Source organism: Manis javanica, chromosome 1 (genome assembly GCF_040802235.1).
Source record: "Manis javanica isolate MJ-LG chromosome 1, MJ_LKY, whole genome shotgun sequence".
NCBI classification, from domain to species: domain Eukaryota; kingdom Metazoa; phylum Chordata; class Mammalia; order Pholidota; family Manidae; genus Manis; species Manis javanica.
The window spans coordinates 109,408,186-109,427,402 of NC_133156.1; the positions used below are offsets into that span (position 1 = coordinate 109,408,186).

Consider the following 19,217-nt stretch of genomic DNA (forward strand, 5'->3'; position numbering starts at 1 on the left):
ATGGTTCAAAGATCTAAATGCTTTTAAAATCTATAAATTATTAGAAAATAAATAATGAAAAACATTTTTTAATGTTCAGTCAGGGTAGGACTTTTAAGGAAAGCCCCAATCCTAAAGCCATGAAGAAAAGATTAACGGACCCTAGATAAACAAATTTATCTTATAAATAAATGATTAACAGATAAATACTTAAAACTTGGTATAACTAAAGAAACCATAAACAACATTAAAAGGCAGCCAACTGAGAGAAGTTATTTGCAACTTAAGCAAAGAACAAAAGATTAATATCCATAATATATAAAGAACTCTAAAAAAAACCCTATAAATTAACAACTAAAAACATGTAAACCCAAAGGAAATTGACAGTAAAATTGAATCAATTCATTGAAGGAAAAAATAAAACTTATTAATAAACATAAAATGACACTATCCTCTAGTAACATAGAAAATAGACATCAAAACAATGAAGTATGTTATTTTTGTCCACTGGTTGTAAAAAGCATTAAAATTGCTAATTGTTAGTGTTGACAAAAGAGTAGGATAAAGAGGTCTCTAAAAGGAATTCAAGTTGATTAAGTCGGAGGGTAGGAGTGAAGACTGATGCCATTTTGAAGTGAGAGCAAAGTGCCCACATATGTGCAGAAAAATACATCTTTAAAGATACTTAGAATTGCAAAGGAAATGGAAGCAACCTAAATTCCCCTCAATATAGGATAGTTGAATAATTTTGAAAAAAAGAAACAGACTCTAAGTATTTGATGAGAAAAAAGTAGGAGCGCCTTAAAACATTGTTATTTCTATTAAAATAGGAGTTACTTCACTTAATTTTTTATTAAGGTGTTACTGATACATACTCTTATGCTCCACTTTGTATGTATAAATAAAACTCAGACACACTGAGGGACAAGTTAACTTCATTAGAAAACCAGCTTAGACAACTACTTCCAAAACTTCAGTCACTTTAGAGTCACTGTATGACTGGTGATATTACATCACCACTTGTGCAATATTTTATTTTAAGGTAATTTTTTTAAATTTTAATTTTTAAAATTAAGGTTAATTTGGCCTCATCTTCACATTTGTGAAGTGATTATTTGAAGTATGGTTTATACTTTATTCTAATATGCATTGCAAAAAATACTAAATACTTAGAATAGCATTCATCCTGTGCTATCTAAAATCATCTTAGATATATCCACACTTTGGGAAACTACCTGGCTGTCAGCGTATAGAAAACAACATTTGATAATTTTAGATTGCTTATCCTCAGGTTCACTTGTTATTCTCTTCCACTAGGTGGCAATCAAAATCTTGTATCAGTTCAAATGTAAGACTTTCAAAACTCCTTTGGACTACTGATAGTGTGCTAGGTCTCCTTATCCTTTTGGTGAAACGGGAGTCTCATTAGTCTTAGATGGAGGAAACGCATCTCATAATCATTTGGATCACTTGAGGAACTTTTGCAAACTGTGTGTCCACTTTTCCCTCTGCACACCTCCCCTCCCCCATCAGTTTTTTACCTGGTTTGGGGTGGAGTGAGGAATGTGGGTGGAGGGACAGAAAAGTTTAGAAATCTATGATCTATGTGACATGTTCCATTGGCAATTACTGATCTAAGAGATTGTTTTCCTGCTTTTTCCCACCCTTTCTGGTAACTAAAGATAGAGCTGGTATTCAGGATTACTTCATTCTGTGCTGCTGCTCTGGGATTATGCCCTTTGGGAGTTGACCATCCCAGCCAGCCTGAAACCAGATTGTGAAGCGGTTAACTTGTCTTTGAGTCTTCCTATTTCAGTTTTCCTTTACCTCTGTTTCTTCTATTTTTCACAGGGCCTGAGGCTTTCATGCTCCTCTGTATGTCCAGTGTTCCCCAGCACAGGAATGCACTCTCAGTTCTTCCTTAGGCAGTGCTTTGTAGACCATGCTTCTCTTCCACCCCTTATTCACCAGTAGTTACCTGTCCTTCTTTTTTCTCAATACCATTTCTTTGAACAAAGTGCTTTTTTTCTCACTTTTGGTAAACAAGTCATTTTCAACGTTCTTTTTATTTTTTCAAAATGAAAACTTTGCTTTCTGGAAAAAGGTATGTTTCTAAGTGTTATGAAGTAAAGAGTAAACATGCCCCTTTCTTTTCATCTAATTACCCAGTTTCTGACTATTTTTCCAGAAATTTTCTATGTACATGTAAATATATGCAGTCACATAGGTATATAAATTATATGTACATATTACATAGATATCTTTAAAATTTTAAAACTGGGATCATTATATAATCTTGCTTAGCAGTTTGCTTTTTTTACTTAATATTTTGGAACTCTGTCCATGTCAGTTTGTATAAAACCCCACTCAATCTTTTTTTTTTTTTAAGGTTTCACATGAAAAACATTGTGGTTACTACAGCCACTGATATTATCAAGTCCCCCCCACACCCTATTGGGGTCACTGTCTATCAGTGTAGTAAGATGCCACAGAGTCACTAGTCTTCTCTGTGCTATACTGCCTTCCCTGTGACTCCACACACACCACACACACCATGTGTACTCATCATAATACCCCTGAATCCCCTCTCCCTCTCTCCCCACCCACCCTCCCCCACACCTCACCTCCCCGTCCCCTTTGGTAACAGCTAGTCTGTTCTTGGAGTCTGTGAGTCTACTGCTGGTTTGTTCCTTCAGTTTTGCTTTATTGTTATACTCCACAAATGAGGGAAATCATTTGGTACTTGTCTTTCTCCACCTGGCTTATTTCACTACCTGCCCTGATCTTGTAGAGCTGTTGTATCTGTTTGGTATTACATTGGTAAACAATCTGATATGTCAGAGACAGTCCGTTACCTTTCCATGACTATTTGCATTTTAATATGGAGAATCCTAGAACTATAAAATCCTAACCTAATGGTTAGATTTTTCTAACTGGTAACATTTCAAATGCTCTAGTAAGCCAGTGGGGTAAACGTAGGCATTTAAAATAGGCAGCATTTCTGGTGCCCTTCAAACTCACCATAGTATAGCCCCTGATTTTTTAGGATGTCTGCTAATCTGCACATCTGTAAACTGGCCTCTCTCTCATCTGTCAATAATGCTATCATTGAATAGTGGCCTGACCTGACTCTTTTTTGGTACTTATGGTCCCTAAGAGAGAGAGGAAATACCAGAGCAAAATGAGGAGTTTATCTATTGATGTGTGAGAGTAGATCCTGGCCTAATAACGGGGACTTAAAGTGATTACCGAGGCTTGGTAGTTTCATAGTTGAGGATTATACAAATGTATAACAAAAGAGAGAAAAGTAGTTTTCCCAGGAGGGTTAGTTTCCAGAACTGCATAAATTACATCTTGAGGAACTTGTTTCTAAAATTGGTTATGGTGATGGTTGCACAATTACATGAATTTACTAAAAAGTACTGAATTGAACATTTTAAATGGATAAAGTTTATATTATGTGAATTTTATCTTGATAAATCTGTTATTTAAAAAAAGAGAGCATGGGGACTTCTGCTTATGTCAAAGGCAGATTTGGGAATTTATTACCAAACAACTTGCCGAGAATAACTAGAAAAGCTGACAAACTTTTTTAAAGATCTACTTGAAGACATGGGAAAACTAATGTGACAATGATGAATAATGAGATCAAGAAGAAGGTGACCCTCAAAGGCACATCTAGTATTTCATCAAAGGTATCTACCAATTCTAGTTTATTAGTTGAGAAGCTAATAAACTGAGCAGAGCTTTTGACAGCTTTACAAAGCTACAGGGGGGGAAATTGGAGTCAAGAGCCCACTAGGAGTAGCCCCAGGCAAATATTGGGTCAGAAACCTTAAGGGCTCCAAGTCTAGAAATATGTGTCAACTTTAAATAGAATGGCCTTCTTAACAAGGACTAAAGCTCAACTTTAACTCATCTCTACCCCTGAAACTGGATTAAGGTAATCTAGGATTGCTAAGTGTCTCAAATTAGCTCCCCAAAACAAATGTAAACCCTTTCTAAAGAAAATAATATTATTCTAGGCTTCGAGTTATTTATATAACTTTCCATATACTGAATTTTCATAAGTACAGTGTCAGGTTCTTGAACAAAAAATAGCTAGATGTAAGCGGAGACAAGACAGCATGACTATAAATAAGAAACTAAATACAAAATGGAGACTGACAGGTGATCCAGATAATGGAGTTAATCAGGAACAGACTTAAAGAACTATGTTTAATATGTTCAAGGAAATTGAAATAAGATTGAAAATTTTGGCACTGGCCAAAAATATAAGAAAGAACCAAATTTATAGAAAATGTTGAATAAAGAGAATCAAATGGAAATTCTGTAACAAAAATTCACAGTAACCTAAGGTGAAAAATCACTGACAATAACAAATGTTGTCAAGGATATGGAACAATGGGAATGCTCATACAGTACTAGCGAGAGTATAAGTATAATCCTTTGGAAAAGAGTATAATTATCTACTAACATTGAGGAGACAGTAAGTTTGTGTTTGTAATTGACAGAAATGTGTGTACATTGTACCAAGAGACATGTATAAGAATATGGATTACAACTTTTTTTGTAAAACTCCAAGCTGGAAAAAGTCCATCAACAGAAATTATTAAATCAATTGTCATACAGTTGACTCTTGAATAACATGGGTTTGAGCTGTACAGGTCCACTTATATTTCAATAAATATATTGGAAAAAATTGGGAGATTTCCGACAATTTAGGAAAACATTTCCTTTAGCTTGCTTTGTTTTAAAAATATAGCATAGACTATATATATAATATATATGTACACACACACTCACACAGAATATGTGTTAACTATTTATGTTATGGGTAAGACTTTCACTAGGCTATTGGCAGTTAAGGCTTTGAGGAGTCAAAAGTTATACACAGATTTTGTATATAACAGGTATTGGCACCTCAAACCTCCACCTTGCTCAAGATTCAACTATATTTTCATGTAATGAAATATCACAGTTATGAAAAATGAACAAACTATAGCTACACACAAGAATGTGGATGAATCCCACAAAGATAATGTTAGTAAAATAAGGTAGATAGAAAGTATAATTCCACTTTATGTAGAGTTCAAAAGCAATGAAAACTAATTGTATGTGTGTATGCATGCCTGCAAGCATGTATGTGGGTCTGCACTTATTTGGAAATACACTGAAATGTTAACTGATTGTTTCTAATAGATGATTTTTATTTTTTATCACTTCTATATTCAGTATAGACAATGTGATATTTTTATAATGTGAAGAAAGTTATTATTAATATACATACAATTTAAGATAAAAATATATATAAATGAAAACCCCATTTTCTTAGAAACTTCATTTAAATCACCTGTGCTTACACAGGATGATATACAAATTACCTTTTTGTCTACTTAGGAGAGCTTTTTTTTATGTCCCAAAAAACCCTGTATTAGGATTTTTCCACATTAAGAATTCTTTCTAAATATTTTAAACAAAATATTACTTAAATGTATATTCTAATAATGTTTAAATATTAAGCTGTTTATAATTATAACTTTTAAGTAATGCTGATTAACAGCTTTCTCTACATGCCATATTTATGCCATATTTTTATTTCCTTCTAAGAGCCTCAAAAGTATAATTATTAGAATAAATGACATGGGCACATAATGCTCTTGATACATAGATCCAAACTGTTTTCTAGAAAGGTTGTGCCACCTTACATCCCTACTAGAAATGTGTGAAAGTTCCTATTTCAAAATCCCTTTCCTAGCATTAGCATTATTTTCTTTTTTTCTAAAATATTTCTTACATTTTGCTTGTGAAATATTCCTATGTGTAAAAGCTAGTTGATAGGAGCTAGTTACAGAGCAGACTGCACATTGGAATCTTGCCTTTATCCATCTGTCCTGTTACTGTGGGACTGGTGTGCTGAGTAACGTGCCATACAACCAACAACAGGTTCTGGCCAGGCTCCCACAGTGTTTGCCATCCAGGTTGTCACCTGAATGACCAGTTGGTTTAGATCATTTGTTGCTAATGTCTTTCCAGTGGCAAAGCAGCACTCAACCCACCTGCCTTTCTTGAGAGCCTAGATGAAGATGTCTAAGACTTGATGGGTAATACCCCTCTCTTGAGTTATGGAAGAGGAATAAGAAAGAGCCTCTTCTTCCTTGGTTGTCTGTTTAAACAGTAGTTTTGTGTGTGCGTGTTTACAATTTCCAGATAACTGAATAAAGATGACAAAACAATTTTAGTATTCACTTAATGAATCCCATGTATATGTTAAAAGTAAGATTCCTCTCACTAAATCTTACTGAATTCTTTACCTTTTTTATTACTTGCACAGTATTTAAGGAAAGGAAATTTTAGTTAAAATGCTAACCTGACATTTTTATTCTTCTCCACTGTTTTTTTTTTAAATGAGGAATAGCTAGGTTCTGAAATGGGGTATTTTATTTCTTTTCCAGAAATTCTTTTCGTAGATACGTGTAAGAAAGAGTAATAATTGACATGACATTGCAGGCTGAAGCCTACCCTTTATTTATAATTAAGACAAGCTCTTTCTTTCAAAATGCTATGTTGATAATACTCTTAATTTATTTCACTTAATTGAAACAATTCTTGATTTGTTCTGGCATCCTCAAAAAGTGGATAAAAGGAGGAGCTATTTGGAGAACTGTGCCCTCTTGGGAATTTTTCCTACATTCCTAATCTTCCTTTTATCGAAGCCACTTACCATGCCCCATTTGGGACTGCTTTTTCTAGATAGCAGATAGGATGGAATGGTGATGGTGGTGTTATGCTTTTATATTGATTTAGAGAACAACTGAAGAACTGTTATGTTGGTATTTACTTACAGAAGCTGCTAGCACCTTAACTTGGTTGAAATGTTTCTGGTGTTTATATAATTCTTTTAGCCTCATTACAGGGCTGATGCTGAAAATAAAACAAGCCAGAAAAAGCTTACGTTTCTGTTACTGATCACTTTGTAGCCATAAAAGAAGAGATCATTTTTAGGACAGTAGAATTAAAACAGTTTATGGATTTTTTTAAATGAAAATTTGAAACATGAATTGCATTGAAGAATTTTGAAATCCATTCTTAGCAGAATCTGTATTTAGTTAAGATATATGAGCCTGAGAATTAATTTTTCAGGTTAACTTCTTTGTCCATATGTTATTGAGAAAGATGTTTACTTACATTCTAAGTAACAGCTTAAAATTCTAAAATACAGAATCCATAACCCTTAGCAAGGTGTTTATTAACATATACTTTTTTCATCATACCACCGTATCACTTAAAAATAATCACAATCTAAAAAATTTGGAGCTGCTTATATTTATGTATGTGTATTCTTTTGCAAATTACGTATATGTACATCTGTACTTACAAACATTCTAAAAAAGAAAATCTTAAAATTATAAGATGAAATTACTTGACTCAGTTAACTGAATTTTCTTATTTTACATTAAAACGTCACTTTATGTTATCAATAACAATTGAATATGCTTTGTTATTTTTTAAATTCTGTAACAGTTTACTGGTCATTCAAAGTGATTTGAAGTTCATTTCAGTCTCATTCAACAACTATATGGAAGTTTTTGTTGAAATTTGCCTGGTAAATTTTCAGCCTCCTTGATATCATTCAGTTCCTGTATTTAGTGATTGCAAAAATAGGATCGTCCTATTTTTGAAGTCCAAAATACCACTGTTTTTGTTGGTTTAATGCTGTTAATTTGGAAACAACCAGTAGCTTTGTTCACCTTTCCTGGTTCTTTTTCCAATTTATCCCCCAATACCTTCTCCCCATCATTCCTGACATCCTCCTAGCTCCTTTGCCACTCATTTCCAGCATTCACTCCCAAACACACACACACACACACACACACACACACACACCAGGAGAAGGGGAAAAAAAGCATTGATTTAGAAAGTGTTTTCAGAAGGTAACTATTGTCTCTGCTTTGGGGGTAGTGGGGTGGGGGCGGAGTTAATAAAACCATTCTTCCCAGGTTCACTGGGCAAGAAATCAAAACTGCTACAACCCGCTAGCTTCTGGCCAGAGTATAGTTGCTGCCTAGCTGGTCTGAAAGTGCCATTGGAGGGGCACTAAATACCTAAGGATGGTCCTGAATTCTTTCTGAACCAATACCAGAAATACCAGTTTGGAAGGCACTCTGGGCAAAAGGATGCCAAGGGGCAAAAAGCATGAGCTAACGGTCAGTCAGATCTAATAATTTACATTAGAATTATAACTTTTTAATGTTTTTATCTTTTTTTTTCTTTTTTTGGCTTTATTCAGTAATTTGTGAATTAGGCATCATCCCATTTGCAAATAGAAAGGGGCTTCAGAGAGGGGTACAAAACAGAAGGCTTTTATAAGCAAAAGGAAGTGGACAAGGAAGTTATTCTAGCAAAGAGCTGTTTCAGGCAAGGTCATGTTCTTTTGGGGGACCAAGGAGTCCAGCAGGTGGATTACCATCCCTCTAGCACTAACCAGGTGATTCCAGACTGACTAGTGTCCAGATTCCACTCCCAGGAGAGGCTGAAACTGCAATTAGATCAGGCATTAAGACTGGGTTTGGTGAATGAGGTTTAGCACATGGGACTCCATTTTGAGCCCGTTGCCTCTTTTTTACAGTCTGCAGTAATAAAAACACCTTTCCAGTCCTCTTTAGTTACTCCTAAAGAATTCCACTGCCCCTTAGGCAGCATGCCAATGGAGACTTACTGTCACAGGCTAACTGCAAGATCCTCAATTTGTGTTGACAAATTAAGGAATCAACTTTCCCTTATAGTACATAAACAGATTTTGCCCCTGGATGAGGAATTTTTTAAACTTTAGAACCTACATACATGAGAATCAATTGGGAAAATTTTTAAGCTGAGAGAAGGGTCATGATATCCTCTCATGGTTCATGGGTTTTTACGGTGCCGGTATTTTTTTTAATCAAAGATGAGATGGAGTCTCATTGGTCCTCCAGGCCACTTTCTATCAACTATTCCAAGTAGAACAATTGTTAGAAATCTTTAATTTCTGGACCTCCATTTCCTTGAAATAGAAACATTGGAAATGTGCAGTACTGGGGGATTCTATTCGGTCTGAAGCAGCACAGCGGAGAGCCGAGGAGGCTCCCCTCCCACGGCACATGGTCTATGTGGGTCTGAATAATTAGCCCACTAAGTAACTGTTAGATAATCAGGTTCTAAATGTTAATGACAATGATATACCAAATTGGCAAACACGGTACATTTTAAAAGCCAGATATATTTTTAAAAGATCATGCCTACAGTAAGTAAATCATGTAGTGACGGAACATCAGAACAAAGCTGCAAAAGTTCAGGAGTAAAAAGAACAGGACAGTTCTTTTTCTTTCTAATGTGGGAGGAAAGGGAAACAGGTATATGAAAATTATTTTTCAGATGAAGGTTTCTGTCCATTGAAACAGTTGACACTGGCTTCTTTCTCCCTGGTCCAAAGCAGTCTTTTCTTTGTCTGCTTCCCCGGCTTAGCCAAGAGGGCTTTCCCATCTGCAGCTTTGGAGGGGCTCTGGCCTCAGCAGCAGCCTGGGGCCCCTTGGTTTCAGGCTTGGGGGCTGCTGGCCGACTTCCCTCTGGACTCCATGGCAGGTGCTGCTGGCAGGCTGCGCGGGGTGTACGTGAATGGGCAGGTGGCTGGACCACAGCAGCTCAGGACAGCTCACCCTCGGGCATTACATGGGCGCTGCTGCTCCCGGCGCTACCCGCTCAGCGCTGTGCGCTCTCCGCAAGACAAGGCGGCAGCGGCGGCTGCGGGGACTCTGCTTTTATAAATTAATGTTTTATATGATACTTTATAATGTTTGCAAATGCCTATGTGTGAAATATGTTGAATGTTTAATTTCATTAACTTTTAAACATTAATGCAAATACTGATGTTAATACTTATATTACATGGGGTAAATACCAAGATACTAGTATTGTCATTTGCTTCATTATTACTTAGACTTTTATGTTTAATAACGGATTCAAAGACCATGTACATTCCTTGGAAGTTTTTAAAGGTTAGAAAAATTTGAATCCATGTATATATGATTGCAGATAATGAATTTCTGCTGCTGACAGACATTATTTTCAACAGTAAATAATATAACAGTGGAAACATTTTAAAATATCCATTATCAGAATATTCTCTGTATAATGTGAGTTTTTAAACAGCAACACCTCATTCATTGCTAAATTATCATCTTTGCCTTGAAGAGAGAGAGATTAAGTGTGTAGGAACATTTTGGTTTTTAATACCTGGTGTGTACCTATGCAGCATACTGTTGACAGCTATATGTCATCATAGAAGAGGTCAACAAATTTGAAACAGTTGTCTTTTTGTAAAAGAAAAGCAGGTAACATATTTAAGTTTGTCAAATGTTTAAGGTATTTTGCCACGATATAACCAGCAAATTTCCATATGGTACCAAAAAAGTTTGATTCCTCTTGATCTCATTACTAAATTTTGAAAGAATGTATTAAGATCCAGTTTAAAAATTTTTTTTAATTACATGCTGTATCAAGTGTACAGAAGAGTGCATAATACATATGTACAATTTAAAAAATAACTTTAAAGCCAATACCCACCCAGCCAGCACCAAGGTCAAGGAAGAACTACTAACACCTGAGAAGTTTCCCAAATGTCCTTCACTAAACACATTCTGCTTCCTCCCCAGAGCAACCACTCCTAACATTTGTGTAATCATTTCCTTACTTTTAAACAAATCGTTGTATCTCTAAATACTGAATTCAGTTTTACCTGTTTTTATACTTCTTTGTAAATGGGATCATGGTCTATTGTTTTGTGATTTTTGTTCAACATCGTAATTTTCACCTAAGTTGAGTATAACTAGTTCTTTAATGTCAGTGGTTTCTAGTAATCTATGAGTATCTGCAGTTTATCTATTCTGTTGTTGGGCATTTGTAATGTTTCAAGTGTGCAGGTCTTCATGCTCCTATAGACATTATTGTATGAATCTCTTGGCACACATATGCAAGAACTTCTAGGATATATATGCGTAGGAGTGGTCTTGCTTGGTAGTAGTGTATGTATATAGTCAGCTTAACTAGATAACCCCAAACTATTTTCCACAGGGGTTATTCTGATCTACATTTCTCCTGTAGTGTGTAGTTTCCACTGCTCTGCCTCCTATTAGTGCTTATTATTGTCAGATATTTAAATTTTAGCCATTCTGGTGAACATATAATGGTATCTTACGTCTTTTGCAAGAGAATGAGGTTGGCAAAATGTTATTAGTAATTCCTGGTTGTGTAATAATAGGTGCTTTGTATATATTTTTATGCTCTTTATACTTTTTAAAGTATGTACAGTTACCCCTTCAGCTACCACTCTATTTCTCATTCCTTTTTACAGAAAACTCCTTGTAAGAATTATTTATAGTAGCAGTTACCATACCCAGTTTTTCTCTTGAACCCAGTTCAGACAGGCTTTTGCCCTTTCCGTGTCACTGAAGCTGCTCACATCAGAATCACCAGTGCTTACTTCATTGCTCAGTCCTCATCCCACCTGACTCAGCAGTAGCACCTGACACTGTCATTCTCTACTTCTGAAAACAACCCCTTTAATTGGTTTGAGGACTCCACACTACACTGATTTTCATACAGGTTGTTTCTTCTCATTTTATACAGCATTTAATACTTTGATTACTCCATCATTTCTCCCCCAAGTTTTTATTTAAAAAACTTTATACCCACAGAAATGTTGAATTATACCCATGACTTTTTATTATCTTTTTTCCTGACTATTAAAGTCATATAAGTTTTGATGATTTACTATTGTTGTATAAGGTGTCAGTCATTGGGGAACCTGAGTGAAGTGTATGTGAGAACTCTGTACTGTTTGTCCAACTTCTTTGTGAGTCTAAAATTATCTCGAAATAAACTTTTCTTAAAGCAGTACACTGTATTTTTCACCATATTTTCTTGAGCTCCTAAAATATACCAGATACTACTCTAGGCCCTGGAAGTATAGTAGTGACCAAACTGACAAAAATTCCTGCTCTCATAGAGCTTATATTGCCTGGAAGTGACCAGCAATAAATAAAAAGTATTGTGTTATATAGTATAAATGCTAAGGAGAAAAATGTAAATAAGAGAAGGTGAAATGACAAAAGTAGAGAAGAGGGGTTGAGATTTTAGAGAGGCTGACAAGGGTAGTCAAATACCTCAGTGAGAAAGGGGCATTTGAGAAAAGACTTGAAGGAAAATAAGCAAGCCATGCAGACCTTTAAGGGAATGACCTTCAGAGCCTTTGTTTTTGCCTGAAGTTAGTAACAAAAGTCCTGGAGTAGGAGTGTGCTAGTAGTATTTCTGGAATGGTAGGAAGGCTAGTGTTACTAGTAGAGTAGTAAAGTCCAAGAGACAGGTGGGGAGCAATGTGTGGCCTGGAGCAGTTTGAGATGTGAATCATGTTCAGGCTGGAGATAATAGTTTGAGTGCCGTCACCATGTACATAATATTTAAATTTGTGTGACTAGATTAGTCTACCAAGAGACTGCGTGTAAATAGAGAAGATAAATGTCTGAATTAAGTTCTGGTGTTTCATGTTGCAGGGTATAGAGTGAATCAGCATAGGAGACTGAAAGGGTAGGTTCTTCCCTATAGGACTATGTCCTTTGTTGGCATGTGAGGTCCTCCATGTACTGGTCCAGATTTACCTCCTCTCTTACCACTTCTCTTCCTAATGCTCATAGGTTTTAAACATACATCATATTCTCTCTCCTGGTTCTTACTATGTGCTTTTCCATTTGGTGAATGCTATTTCTCTTATCCTTTCCCTGATACCTGACTAACTCTATCTTTTAGGATTCACCTCAGCTATAACTTCCTTACTGGTCTGTCAGACATGGCTTAGCTTCCCGTTCTGTGGGATCCGACAGAACTGCACACACGTGCATCACACAGCTGTGCACTCTCTTCTCCTCTCGTTGCTCACAAGCACTCACTCTTGTTTTCTGTTTTTCTCTCTGGATTGGAATTGCTTGCTTACCTGTCTCCTCCAGTAGATTATGCTCTTTGAGTTTCTATATCCTTTTCATTGTTTAATGTTTAGCACAATGCTTATACTCGATGGGCATTTACATGATATTTAATAAATTTGAGAACAAATATAAATTAGCTATAATAGAAGAGCCTTATGGAGGCTCAACCTTTGGAGACAGTGAAGAAAGTTGGAATAAAGAGCAGCAGGGGTTTTGTGAAAGAGGATGTTATATTGGCACCCAAGGGATTGAGAAACAGGTCAGGAATCTAGAGTACCAATATTTCTCTGGTAGCAGCAAGAAATTTCTAGGTATAATGGCTTGATTAAATTATTTTCTGTCTATTGAAAAGCTGTCCGGCAGACATACAGTGTTTTACCAAACTAGTGAAAACAAGTACAGTGGGTTTATTTTGAATGTTTTTTTGCATGAGATTTTCTTGATACTTGAGTCCCTATTTATTTTTTGACAAACTACCCCAATCTGTCAAGTGTTTTGGTGCTTCAGCTTTCCTAAAGGTGCAAAGAAAGGGACAGCTTCAAGTCAAAGGTCTTCATATGAGTACAAACCTTCCTAAGAGGCATGGAATTGTTATTAAACTTCAGAGAAGTACAACTGGTCTGTAGAAGGGTGGATACAGATTTAAAAGCCAAAAATTTTTAAGGAATTTAAGGAGTGGAACCTAAAAAGGTGTTAGGTAGAAATAAGGTTTCGCTGTTTATAAGTGTATTAAATAAAAATATGGGGGTTGAGTCATATCTTAAAATAGTTTTAGAATTTTGCTGAATGTTAAAAGCATTGTTTTCTGTAGCATGAAGATAAATATGTATAAGGGGAGACAAATATAACTTTTTCTACATGAAATGTCATAACTGATTTTCAGCATGGCACAGTTGAGCTACATTTCAAATGGGAAGCCACATTGAAACTGTGTTCAAAAGAAAAAGCTAAAGCTGAAAAGTATTTTGAATTATTCTGAGTATTGTCTCTGAGTAGCATTAATTTTTAAAGTGTTTTGAAATCCAACTAAAGTTCAGTTTAGAAATATAATTTATATTTTTTACTCTCTCCAGATAAAACTTTAAGCATATGTTTCTAATAATTCAGTTAAAATATGCTGAGTTGCATATTTTTAAAGAGAATCTGTTTTGAAAAGACTCCAAAATATGTGTTTGAACAGGCACTCAGCATCTCGATGAAAACTGTTGGAAAAGAAAAACCTTCAGAATCTTTCTGCTCTCAGAGTACGCAAGCCAACTAAACTGGTACAGTTAACACTTCTGTAAGAGGCCAGGAGCCAAGAAATATAGCACTTCCTGGACTGCTTTTCGGCAGGCCTTCAAACCAACTTAGTGGTTGATATTATTACCATTGAATTTTCAGAGCAAAAAGCTGCAAGTAGAACATATACATCCCTTTCTGTCAATATCATAGTAGTCTCTTTTAGTAATCCAAATAGCCTCAATCTCTGCTTTATATAGTCATGAAAGCTGTAGTTCCTTCCTGAGTTTTATGGGCTATCATTCTTGCAAAACAAGAAGGGAATGAATGCCCTGTAGAGTCCGACCCCAAGTATGATTAAACTGTCTCCCAGACACAAATATTTTTAAGTTGTTTTTAGTACTACTGAGTGTCACAGTAGTTGTGTAAGTTATATAGAGCACCATAATGTTTTCAAAGGATTAGTTAGTTATCTCAGACCACCAACTTTACAAGGAGAGATAGTTTATTCAACCTCTTGACTCTCATTTTCATTGTGTCCCATTGAGATTTATTGATACCACTTAGTTGAGTTAGCAATTATGGGCTCAGTGTGTATATAATATGTCATGTTGATTTCTGTATTCAAATATTTGCTCTAGTCAGTGCTCTACTTAGACATTTACTGGATTGAGCTAGAAAGTACCCTCCATACTTAGGTGCTATAGTGGAGAGTACATAAGAGAAAAATTAAAAGATTATGTTTACTAGAGACAAGACTAAATTCAACATCTATACTATATATACTTTAACATCACTGAGTTAGTTGGTGCAGGAGCAGAAATTAAAAATACAATCACTTGGTTTTTCAGGTGCTTCCCACAAGATTAGATTAACTGTCTCCAGAAATGATTACCATACTTTGATTTAGACTTCTAAGTTTCTTTCAGAACTGTAAGTGTAGAGGGAGTTATGTGGAACCAATGATAAATGTCCTGGGTGGTTTTTTTTCCCCCTTCATTATTTGGATCTGTGCATAATCTGAAATAAATTATATACAGTTTGGGGCATAGTGTCGTTTGTGACTTCAGAGGATCTGAGAATCAGCAGAGGAATGCAGTCCTTCCATGCAGCTCTGCCCGTCTTTCCATTTTGGTTAGTGTATTACTGGAAGTTTATAAGGCAAATACAAGGAGTTTCAGTAAGGAACTAAAGGAGTTAATGACTGAAATGATTGAGAAGCAGAATCTGCAGTTGATTGGGATGTAATTACGAGAAAGAAGCGTACACATAAATAATACCATAATAGGTTATGTTACTGACATTCAGGAAAAGTAGAATGAGGCAAAATCTCTCTCGTGTCTTGATGTTCCATTTGATAATACTTCAGATAAGTTTCACAAGGGAGATGGTTGAGATTACTAATCTTTAGTTCATGAACCAAGAAATAAGAATTTTCTCATAGGAAATAACTTTTGCCCATAAAGGAGTAGTAGAGACTCCTTAGTAGAGGAACATTTTTATCTGTAATTTCTCTGATTTAGTGCCAAAAGTTCTTTGAAAGAATATTCAAAGCTGTATCTAAGTTTCATTGTTGAAAAGTGACAGCTGCTATATTTCTTTTTAATAACTGATTGAACTTCTTTCTGTTATGTCTCTTCTACCACTAAATTCCTTCACATTAAAAAAGCATTTTTAAAGTAATGGTATTATGAGACAAAAGCTTTATTCTGTGGATGGATAATACTTCTTTTGTGACATTTTCTTTTCCCACCGAAAGTGAGAAGTAAATGCCTTGCGTTGGTACATCCCATTTCTAATGGAGGACAAGAAGTTATTTTCTTCAGTGGCTGACTTCCAGAATTTCTTTCAGTGGCTGAACATTCTTTGTCAAGTGTGTATTCCCTTCTCTAGGCCTTTCTATATAGAGCCCACAAACATCGTTAATGTGAATGATGTCATTCAGAGAGTTAGTGACCACGCCTCGGCCATGAACAAGAGGATTCATTACTACAGCCGGCTCTCCACTCCTGCAGACAAGGCCCTGGTAAGGGGCAAAGCATTGCTAAATTGTCTAAGGTTAAGTTGGACAGTGAACAGCATTAAGCCAGGGCAACTCCCAGTAGTTGAACTCTTTGCTGGCCAGATTCCAAGGACAGCATCATGGAAAGTCAAGATAGTAATTAATACATGTCCTGCATCTCAGTCTAGTTCATTCTTATTTAGCCTGGCATACAGAGAGACTTGCTGGATTAAATTCTGCTAATATCCAATCTTAAGAGCTCTAAGGAGGAGAAACTACTTTTGGAGTAGTTTAGGTCATTGATAACATAAATAATAACAGGTTCTAGTTAATCTGTTCAGTTTTTAAGTTTGAAACTACAAGGGGAAAATGTTTTTAGAAGTTTTCTACAGGAGTAGAAAACTGAAATACATACATACATATGTAATATTTTCCTATTTAGCAATGTCCTTTTGTAGACCAAAGCAAAGGTTAAAGAGCAGATACTAAATATTTTAGGCTTTGTAAGCCACATACTGTTTCATATACTTAATTTTTTTTATAATCATTAAAAAATAATACAGACCATTCTTAGCAGAGGGGATGTAAAAAATCACGTTGTAGGTCAGATTTGGCCCATAGACCATAGTCTGACTTGATCTTCTGAAATGTGTATTGTTATCTTAGGATCAAAAATATATATTTTAAGTAATTTAGTTGCTTTATAAGAAGTGCCACATATGATGTATTCAGAAACTTGAAAGCTTGAATAAAAATGGAAATACCCTAGGAGAAAAAAATGATTTTGTTATAGGTAATAATAAAAAGGGAAAGGGGAACCAACATTCTTTAGATGTTTACCAAGGGGCAAGGATTGGGCTGCTCACTTGAACACAGATATATTATTTTAAGCCATGTAAAATGTTAAATTTCCTTTTGTACAGCCAAAGCAGGGATTTCTGAAATCTTCTGGGTGGGATGACTTTTTTCTCCATTTTTTAACTTTTTCCTCCCCTAGGCCTTTATATCAGTAGTTGTGGTAAAGTCTTACTTCCATAACAGAATTGTGTAAGCCCTCTGGGGAGCAGAAGTAAGCCAGTATCTCCGAGTCTAGTTTAGACCTCAGAGACACTCTTCTCATAGTGGTAATTACATTCACCATATTATCAAGTCCCCCCCACACCCCATTGCAGTCACTCCCCATCAGTGTAGTAAGATGCCACAGAGTCACTACTTGTCTTCTCTGTGCTACACTGCCTTCCCCATGACCCTCCCCCATTACCATGTACTAATCATAATGCCCCTCAATCCCCTTCTCCCTTTCTCCCCATTCACCCTCCCCTACCCCTCTCCTTTGGTAACCGCTAGTGCCTTCTTGGTGACTCCTCAATTTTTTATAGTTTGGGTTCCCTATCTACCTCTTTGCTAAAACCACCATCACATAGGATTTCAGTGACTACTTGAGTCTTTAAATTCCCTAGGCCCAAGTCTCCTCCATCTAGAATTCCTTAACCCAGTCTTTGCTGGGTCTTCCTCCTTTCTCATAAAAAACAAGGAAAAAATATTTTGACAGTTGCATATTCTAGGAGTTCAGTCTCATTTCAAATGAACAGTTTATTGTTTATAGTTTTTAATTAAACTGCTTTAGATTTTCTACATTTGAAAAATAATTTTTATATTCATAAATCAGGGGTGGATACTGTTTATTTGCTCATGATATTTAGAAATGTGTCTAGGGCCAGGTATTCTGATGTGTAGAAAATATCCTGTTCTGTACATTTACTAGTTCAAACATTTCTCTTTCTGTTTTTTGTCAGATTGCCCCAGATCATGTAGTTCCAGCTCCAGATGAGTGCTATGTGTATAGTCCATTGGGTTCTGCTTATAAACTTAAAAGTTACAGTGAAGGATATGGTAAAAATACCAGCTTAGTAACCATGTGAGTAAAACTATTTTCTGGAACATAACTTAAACTATCTGTACATAAAAAAGTACTGATTATTTTAATTTTTGTCTTAATTAAATATTTGACAAGTCAAACTCTATATTTCTACTGCTATTACTCTCTGTGTTTTCAGTTTTATGATTTGGAATACCATGATGGGAACATCTATACTAAGTATTCCTTGGGGCATAAAACAGGTAATACAATTTTTCAGTGCATTTCTCGCCTGAATTTTTTTCTCTTTATAAGTTTTACAGTGGAAGTATTAATAAATCTATTTAAATTCATTAAAGTAAATAGATGATTGTATTACACTTTACATTAGTTGTCAGGTTTAGGATAACACAATAGGTTGCATATGAATTTATCCTAACACAATGATATATGCTCTTCTTTATTTTTATTTTTGAACAGGCTGGATTTACAACTGGAATATGTGTCATCATGCTGATGGGCTTTTTAACACTTTATTGTTGCTTCAGAGTAGTGAAATCACGAGCTATGATATGTAAGCATTTACCACAGTGAACATAAATTCTTGATGTGGGTATTAATAAGTATTTCCTGTTGAGGTAGATCACTAGTGTGTACATGCCCCATGTGTGTTAACTATTTTGTGCCTAGGAATTTACTTCTCTACTTCATAGCATTTATAGCTGACTGATAATATTCATGAATTAGTGGCTACCTTTGAAATTCAGAGAGGCTGGAAGTTCTTTGCAGAATTCATTCACTTTGGTGCTAATTTCCTCACAACAATAATTTTAAAAGTCATATTTTTAAAATAAGGTCTTTCAGTGACTGCAGTGGGGTGTGTGTGAGGGGACTTGATAATATGGGTGAATGTTGTAACCACAATGTTGCCCATGTGAAACCTTCATAAGATTGTATATCAATGATACCTTAATAAAAACAAAATAAAATAAGGTCTTTGCTAGAACTAACTTAACAATTCTCTGGTTCTTATCTGATTCTTAATGGCAACTTGTTTTGACCTATCTCTACCAAAAGATCTAAATGTTATAATCCCTTAAAAGTAGAAATTGCCGCTAAAAAAATACAAAAATGTGAGAAATGT

General features: G+C 35.5%; 1 protein-coding gene across 11 annotated transcripts in view; it reads left to right on the forward strand.

The window, feature by feature from the left end:
* Window positions 1-19,217, forward strand: part of SLC38A9 (solute carrier family 38 member 9) — an 85,498-nt gene that overhangs the window by 19,254 nt on the left and 47,027 nt on the right. For 4 of the 11 annotated variants that reach the window (XR_001854785.3, XM_017671095.3, XM_017671094.3 and 1 more), the window contains exons 3-6: window positions 16,107-16,239; window positions 18,012-18,133; window positions 18,273-18,336; window positions 18,554-18,647. Coding sequence is in view for 10 of the 11 variants with exons in the window: in XM_017671095.3 (XP_017526584.3) it covers window positions 16,107-16,239; window positions 18,012-18,133; window positions 18,273-18,336; window positions 18,554-18,647 (413 nt within the window). In the remaining variant the exon portion in view is untranslated. Of the gene's footprint in view, window positions 1-14,172; window positions 14,258-15,972; window positions 16,240-18,011; window positions 18,134-18,272; window positions 18,337-18,553; window positions 18,648-19,217 lie in introns of those variants that run through there. The other 7 variants (XM_073236218.1, XM_073236207.1, XM_073236222.1 and 4 more) reach the window with 5 other exon arrangements.